This window comes from Embiotoca jacksoni, unplaced genomic scaffold (assembly GCF_022577435.1).
Source record: "Embiotoca jacksoni isolate LCO1_2020_lvr unplaced genomic scaffold, fEmbJac1.0.p SCAF_56, whole genome shotgun sequence".
In the NCBI taxonomy this organism is placed as follows: domain Eukaryota; kingdom Metazoa; phylum Chordata; class Actinopteri; family Embiotocidae; genus Embiotoca; species Embiotoca jacksoni.
The window spans coordinates 1,208,488-1,216,809 of record NW_027185410.1 but is presented as its reverse complement, the minus strand read 5'-3'; the positions used below and the strand labels follow the sequence as shown (position 1 = coordinate 1,216,809).

At 40.2% G+C, this 8,322-nt stretch overlaps 1 protein-coding gene across 1 annotated transcript; it reads left to right on the top strand.

The window, feature by feature from the left end:
- The first annotated feature begins 284 nt into the window (after positions 1 to 284).
- Positions 285 to 7,009, top strand: zfand6 (zinc finger, AN1-type domain 6). Its single transcript, XM_069172934.1, has 6 exons — positions 285 to 359; positions 2,248 to 2,405; positions 3,669 to 3,756; positions 4,089 to 4,189; positions 5,551 to 5,655; positions 6,334 to 7,009. Exons 2-6 carry the CDS (start codon positions 2,255 to 2,257, stop codon positions 6,480 to 6,482), a joined length of 594 nt encoding a protein of 197 aa, XP_069029035.1. The 5' UTR covers positions 285 to 359; positions 2,248 to 2,254; the 3' UTR covers positions 6,483 to 7,009.
- The last annotated feature ends 1,313 nt before the right edge of the window (positions 7,010 to 8,322 follow it).

Genomic DNA, 8,322 nt, shown 5'->3' with positions numbered 1-8,322 from the left:
GATAGAAATTAAACAAAAAGCATTGCTCCTTATTTTATTCTCTAACACATTATACAAGTATATAATAACCATAATTTACCAAAATCAGCTGTTTATTGTGCAGCATGACTTGTTGCCAGCTGTCAGGTCGGACTTCCTCCCTCCACCCTACCAGCTGTTTACTGAAGACAGTAAGAAATGGTTGATGTACCATTCAGCCAATGAGAAGAGGGATAAGGGGGCGGTATGATCAGCAACCAACCAATCGCAGCTTGCTGTGTGTCTCTGCCTTTGTAGATCGATGCTCATGCTGCCGGATGTTATCTGTGTCGAAACGAGGAAAAGGAGGTGCTGACAAGGAATTTGGGGCAACAAATTAGGTAGGTCAAAGAAGTTTTATTAGAACATGTACGAAACACTTTTGGAGAGATTTTCACGAGTGAAATTTCTATTTTGTTCTGTCCTGCACGTGCCTTATGTGGAGATGCTTTTATCAGAACAAAAGGGTGCCGTTGAATCAGGAAATAATAGGCTGACTGCTTTTGACAGGGCTCGTTTCTTACAGTTTTCCCGTAACTAACACAGTTGTAGTTGTCTGTAAGGTCATTAAGGATGAGAATTGATCTTGTCAATTGGTGTTTGGGTCAACAGTTTATCGGCTGTAAGCCGTTGTTAGCTTCGCGGTGTTTTGTCCTACTCAGCTGTAGCAGGGTTGTACCAGAGCTTCTCCAACGGTTTGGTGGTTGTGTCAAGTTGTGATTCATTTCACTATCAATATGGATGACGCTTTTTTTCACGCCTCTAAAACTAGTCAAATTACACGGCTTTATTTGTACTCGTCTCTCAGCACACGTGTTATTAACCGGTATTAACGTGGACACTCAGTGAGCATCGGTATGGTTGGTTTTTAAATGTATTGACGTGGCTTTGCGTGCGGCGACGTGGACCGACTGCTCACGAAGACTTTGATTTCCTCTCAACCTGTTGTCAGTTTATGACAGAGAGAAACTTTCCGTCTTGTGATAAGAGTCTGACTCAATCCCACTGTTGCTTCTGTTGAGTTGGTTGTCAAGGCTCACAAAGTTTTGAATGAAAGTTAATAAAGGCTGTTCCAGGTCAGTCCGTTCCAGACAGGCCCTCGATGCTGAAATGATTAGTAATCAAGTAATCCATTTGACTTACTCTTTTAATATTAGTTTCAATAAATGTAAAGAAAACAGTGAAACATGTCATACGTTCTTTAGATTCAACCTAAAATGAGGACTTTCTGCTTTTCACATCTCAAGATTAAATATTCATATTTTAATATTTTATATAACTCTCCTTTGTTCACTTCATTTGACATTTGTATGCAGTCACGCTGCATTTAAAAGTCCCCCTGCAATCTGTAAATACGTCCTGAGAGTTTAGAGTCATGTATTCATGATGCTGTAAGAATGAGTCACTGGACTAGACCTCAAACTGTAAACAAATAATTATTGTTGAAGGACAAATGCTCTTCATTCATTTCAGCATTTTCTGTTTTTCTCTGTTATATTTCACCAGTAAACTGAATATTTAGGGATTTTAAGTGTTGGTTGGACACAATTACAACATTTAAAGATGCGATTTGGGACTTTGAGAAATTGCAGTGATCATTTAAAAACATAAAATAAATACTTGCTAATCGTGAAAAAAACAACAACAACTCCTACATGAGAACAGAGGAAAAATGATTTCTGGGTTAAACTGTTGAATGAATAATGGAGGATCTTTGGTACTCCATTTATTCCCGGACGAACTGTCCTCGGTTGAATCAGGCCAGAGTCAGTTGGCTGATATTCATATTTCTCTTGAGCCCTCTGAGTCCCATGTTGGGACAGTCTGTGGAGCAGAAGTGAGGAAGGCTCACGGCAGGCACAAGATAGAGTACACATGTTGTAGTACTATCAGTTATTGTACAAACACTCAGAGAAACTGGGTTACACAGGTAATCAGAGAGCACGTTTACATGCACTGAAGTTACTGTAACTCCCTGCAGTCAGTCATCAAAGTTATTTCCTACCCCTGACCAGTTTTGAATGTGCTTTATTAAATATAATGTATTACTTAAGTACTTACTCACTTAAGACTGAGATTTTTAAAGGACTTTAAGGGACCTCATCAGTAAATACAAAAGCCCCATAAATAGTCTACTGTATAATTCAGCTTTGCTTTCTCCTTCACAGTGGGACTATCTGTTGTTATTCCTCTAGCAGTACTCACCTGCAACACTTCTCCCCCCCACAGGAGGGACATGGCCCAGGAGACCAACCCCAGCCAGGCCCCGCTGCTCTGTTCCACCGGCTGCGGTTTCTACGGCAACCCCAGGAATAACGGCATGTGTTCAATGTGCTACAAAGACTTCCTTCAAAGACAGAACAGTGGTGGACGTGTCAGCCCACCAGGTGAGACTTCAAAAAAAGCAACAAACAGGTTATAAAGCCCGTCTGAGCACTAACACACACTCATTATATGCTTTATTAATGTGCTGCTGAAGAGCACTTTTGTAAATATCATGCGCAATTTACGAATCTAATAAAAACACATTTGTCTACAGTGTGTAGTTGCTGATAGTCAGGCAAGCATTTTGTGTTGGTACCCATCCTAAAAGACCAACTTTTATATTTTTTGGAACAATGTTGAACAATATATTGTGCAGTAATTTAGAGAGAACGGAGTCAATCACTTTATTTCAACTTTGAAATTGCATATAACTTAAAACTTATTTAGCTCGTATTATTTACATTGTTCATTCAAGATTGGTACTTTTATATTTGATTATTATTCAGTATGTCAATGTTTGTCTTTTCAGTCGATAATATATTTAATAGCATATAAAGTTAAGGCAGGTACTAACTGCTAACTTAGTTAACTAATTCACAAATCTTGTTTGACTTCTCAGTTTGTTGTGATGTCCAGGTGTTAATAATACTGCTAATACTGTTTACATCAGTATGTTTACAGGTCTCGGGAAGTACTTTTTAAAATCATTTAACTATAACTATATAATATCTCTGTTTCTGCTGCGTCGATCGTGATCTATGTTTTCACTGTTCATTGTGAGCTCCACAATGTTTTAGGAGTTCACTGCTAAATCAGTGAGATACTCTTTAAACTATCATTTTATAGCAGGTGAGGCTAAGGCTATCAATCGGTTAGCTGAAATCTCTATAAAATGTCAAGGTATCATATTTCATGTTTTATATGACCAACATTCATCCGTTTTTTTGAGGTGCAAAGTGAGAGAAAAGAGAGTGTCTGGCCTCGACACTTGGAAAATGACTGAAGCAATTCACTCATAATCAAAACTCAATCAAGACTACTTATTTCCGTTACAGAGACGATGCTGTTTTTAAGCATTTGGCAAATTCAGTATGAATGGACGTGGATACTTTTCTACAGATACAAACGTAGAGAATTCTTGAAGAAGTTCAGTGCAAAAGAAATTAGTGTATTTCCCAAGCGGCAACCATCAGTGATGTCATCAACCATCAGTGATGTCATCAACCATCAGTGATGTCATCAACCATCAGTGATGTCATCGTTGGTTTGTGAACATTATGAAGCCTCCAGTTCAGATTCTGTCCGTCACCATCTTTGCTAGTTCGGAAGCTACGAACACTTTTATATCCAGTCTGTGGTGTTAACAAAGTACACTTGCATTTCAGGTTCGTCTTTGACTGACAGCAGCTTTGGAGAATCCCTCCTCGCACAGTGCTCTGACAGCATTACAGCCACAGAGTCTGGACACTGCAGGTACCGCTGTCACACTCACACCAGGCAAAAACATGTGCTGTCTTTACTGGCCAAAATAATGAATGTTTTTATAGAAATATGTCTGATTTGTTAGTAATGCACACAGTGTGTCTGATGAGAGAGGACCCAGAGCTATTGAAGGTGGAGGAGTGGTAATGACTGTTACTGTTTGTCTGATGAAATGTCCAATACTCAGCTCAAAGCTCAATTTAACACTGTGTTTGTCCGTGATTGGCTGATCAGTTTGTTTCCTTTTATTCTGTAAGTGGTAAAACATTATTTCAATGTTATTTATTTGTAGTTACTTTTCTTTATCTTTTGTCTCTTATTAGTGGAACAACAACAACAACAACAACAACAACACCCTCAGCAGCCTGGACAGAAGAGAATACCTCAGGAGCAAAGACCATTCTGACCGCCGACCATTTACAAAGTAGGATTTGTTCTGTTTCTTCATCCTGTTTCACTGTTTGTTCGCAGGATGCAGAAGGATAGCAGAAATCACAGGTCACAGTTTGAAAGGGTTAGTTCTTTATGGATAATACTAAAGTTGCAATCTCGAAGATCTCCGTTTGGTTTTCTTTTGTGGCACCTATGCTGAAAAGCAATAATTGCAGTTATGTTTTGGGAATGGATTTCCCAGAGATCCAAAAAATGTCACCTGACAAGTAACTAGAGGAAAACACATCACTAACCATCATATTCCACTGAAGACGTGTCCATCACGTCGCGTGTGCGCCGCCATTTATTTCCGTCCTCTTCACGGCTTCATCTCCCACCAGGACCGTTTGTCTGCCCGTTTTTATCTTCCTTCCTCATTTGGTCATGTTTCCTTGATCTTTGTGTTAAACGGCTTCTTTGATGGAAAATAGCCTTAACAGTGCAACACTTCTCATTTTCCCCAAGAATGTCACCACAGACACTCAACTTATTCAGTTTGTAATACTGCAAATGCAACGTCCTTCCTGAGTGAGCCAGGATATAATGTCAAGGGCTCGCTGACATCAACACATTCCTGATATACTGGGTTTGTGTAAAACCTTGGAAGCAGTCGTGACCACATACTGTGTAACATGTATTATCTGGTTTAATACAACATCTGACAGAATCCAGTGTTTCCCTGAGGAGGGAGTTGTAGCAGCAGAGGTGACAAGTGTGTTTGCAAATTATTTTCTTTTTACACGCGTTCATAAAAGTTTGTTGTGTGCTTGCAAAGCACACATTGGCAGAATATTTCTATGTGTTTGCTGCCACCAGAAGGGTTCTCGAGACTTCAGTAAATAGTGTGTGCACAGTAATGAGCTCACGATTTAGGAAAATCCTCTTTCGTGCCCTTTATTTGTCATGTATTGGAGAACACTGACATGTAGCCGTACGAGCTGCTGCTCCCTCACGCTGTCATTAATCCATCCCTTCAGGTTCATGCTCAGCGGTTAGAGCTGCAGCAGTAGGCAGTGAGCAGGAATGGCAGTGTTCAGCAGGTAGCTCAGAGACGGTGTCCTCGCCGCAGGGGACGGTGCCGAGGAGCCGTCCCCCTGTGGAACCGTGCTCTCGTAAAGACAAGAGGAGGAAGCTGGAGGATCCTGATGAAAGTATAGATGTGATGAGAGGTGAGGAGGATGAGCTAGTTGAGGAAGGAAGCCAGGGATTTGATTTGTTTTCCTCCATAGTCCAGAGACAAGAAAGGCTTGATTTTTAATATAAAACCATACAACAAATAACTGAGTCATTGATAGATTACCTTTTTGTAGTGTGCTGTTAGTCTAATCACTGATCGCAGGGTTTCTCCATCAGCATCAGGGTCTGAAGTGTCGGCGGACTCGTCTGTGAACACGGAGGAGAAGCCCAAAGCCAAGAAGAACCGCTGCTTCACCTGCCGCAAGAAAGTTGGTCTGACGGGTACGAACACGAACACCTGCCGGTTACAGCTTACATTGAAAACAGTCCGACCTCAGGGTCTATACACGGCTTCAGAGCCATTTAACAGGAGTTTAACCACCAACTGAAACTCAGTGATTCACTGCCCTTTGTTTTCAAAAGTTGTTGTGCCATTTTGAAGTTTAGCGAAAGAAAAAAACAACAACTGCTTTTCAAAGTATATGAGTGGCGCCCATGGATGACAGCAGCTGGGTTCAAATAGGTTTGAAATTGAGGCGCTGTTATTCACCAGGGAGCAAGAAAGTACTTCAGAATAAACGTGCTGTCTCAGAAAATTGCTCATCTAAACAAAGAAAAATAGGACATTTTGTGCCGGGAATCGCCAGTTTGGAACCACTGATGTAAACAATACAGCGTGCTGATTAGAAATGCTGTAACCATCCTGAATTAATCAAGATGGGGATAGTGAGCCTCATTAAAATATTTCAATAGAGTTTACTTGACTGGTCAGAGGATGATCGGAAGGAAGGGCTTTGGTTCATATGTGCTGTCCGCAGTGATTCAACAATAGACACTAATTAGCACAATAAGAAGAGATTTTAATAGCTCGCTAATAGCGTGCAATAAATGCTTTGAGCGAGTGTTTAAAGCTGAGTGTTTCCTCATGTGCGATGTTAATGTTAACACTTTGTGTTGCAGGTTTTGACTGCAGATGTGGGAATGTGTTCTGCTCCGTGCACCGATACTCTGACGTCCACAGCTGCACCTTCGACTACAAAGCTGACGCTGCAGAGAAGATCAGGAAAGCAAACCCTGCGTGTGTTGGAGAGAAAATCCAGAAGATATAAAACCGGTCTGAGTGGAAAATAAAACTTGAACATCAACCCCTTTTGTTCCCAGACTCTTGATTAGTTTTTGATCTTTAAAACAAGCCATATTATTACTTTGATGATTAAAAACTGTGAGATTAACCGGCAACTTTGTATAATTGTACCTTGATTGTTATGGATTTTTAAAGCGCTGAATATTTGGGGTTTTTGGTTTGTGAATGGAACTTATTGGTGATCAAAAATGCAAAATGAAAGACATGTTCTGACTTCTCAAAGGGCTGCCCTCTTTATGCACAATCTCAAAGAATGCATGTCAACTCACCTGTGACTTTTACTTCTTCGTATGTAACCTCACAACATCACCGAATGTACTTGGTTTTAACGTTCTCAATAAGAAACAGCTTTTTGCATGATTCTGTCATTTAATGTGTGATCTTTAGAGAGAGAGAGAGAGAGAGAGAGAGAGTGTGTGTGTGTGTGTGTGTGTGTGTGTGTGTGTGTGTGTGTGTGTGCGTGTGTGTGTGTGTGTGTGTGTGATAAGTGATCATGAAAGGCATGTGTGAGTTTACAGAGTAAGAATATAATTCATATATAGGCACATGAAAATAAGGGCCAACAGGTATTGTGGTGTATTTATGTTTATTGACTGTTGATTTTTAATAATAAAAAAATATTTAGGTCAGTTCAGTTCAGTTTTTGTTTCTTGTTTTTTATTTTATTTCTGCTACTCTGAAGTTTAAATTCTGAACATTTATCGTGCAAAGGAGGAAAGAAATGCACAATGACTGGTGTCCAGATAAAATACATGTATGTATGTATTTGATTGTTTTGAAACGTCTTAATCTGATTTGCAAAACCATTAGAAAGAGGCTGAGATGGTCACAGTTCATCCTCGTGGTTTAGTTTTGTCATCTCTGTAGCTTCCTGTCTCTTTAGTCTGTTCTCATTGTTTAGTTGTTCACTCGGTTATGTCTGTCTTTCCTTTAAGGGTTTCGTGTTCATTTCCTGTTTTATTTTGGTAACTCTCCTTGTGTCTTGTTCCTGTCCTCTTTACTTCCTGTCCCTGTCTCCCTGTGTCTGATTGTTTCCAGCTGTGTGTAATTATCCCCTGACCTCCTGTGTATGAAGTTTGCCTGCTCCTTACCTTCTTTGTCAGACCGTTGTCACGGTTACCCCCTAGTTGCTTGTCTGTGCTCTTTGTTTTAATTTATGTATTTTTTTTGTAAGTTTTGATGTTTGAGCTGAGTTTTTTCCCTTCTGGAAGTTGTTTTCCTTTCACTGTTTCTGGGATCAAGGACTTGTCCTTTCTGAGCTTTCTGAACAATCCTTCTATCAACTTTTGCCGTTTAGTTTGAGGGAACAAGTAAAGGAGTTTAAGCTTTAAAAGAGTTTCACCCCTTTAAAACGAGACCGAGACATCACGGGCCTCCAGAACAGCAACGATGTTCCTCGTCGTAGGTTTCCTAAATGTTTGAACATCTGCTGGAGGGATGAGCACCGGTTTTCAAAAACATGATGATGGTGGAGCGCGTAGCTCCCAAATCTCCCATCGATGTAAAGCATGCACTCCCTTGGCCAACATGTTGATTTTTAAAATGAAAGCAAATACAATAATCCCACACCACAGTTATAAAAGGTTTCATTTGTGTCGACTGAAAATTGGAGAAAATCTCTTGTCTAATCACGTTTGTCCTGCGCGTCTGTCATCTCGTTGGTTCCCAGCAGGTCGTCTTCGTGTGTTGTTCAGCCCGATTGTGTTATGATGTCCATCTGTTCTCCTTGTTATTTTAATCGCCCTGAATTCGCTGTAATTTCTTTTGAATGTATTACAGAATTTACAGAAATATTGGTTCGTAAT

Excerpts from the sequence above, each read along its gene's own strand:
- zfand6 (XM_069172934.1), top strand. The coding sequence starts at position 2,255 with ATGGCCCAGGAGACCAACCCCAGCCAGGCCCCGCTGCTCTGTTCCACC. Across the intron at positions 4,190-5,550 it reads GACCGCCGACCATTTACAAA|CATCAGGGTCTGAAGTGTCG; the intron begins GTAGGATTTGTT and ends TTTCTCCATCAG. Across the intron at positions 5,656-6,333 it reads CAAGAAAGTTGGTCTGACGG|GTTTTGACTGCAGATGTGGG; the intron begins GTACGAACACGA and ends TTTGTGTTGCAG.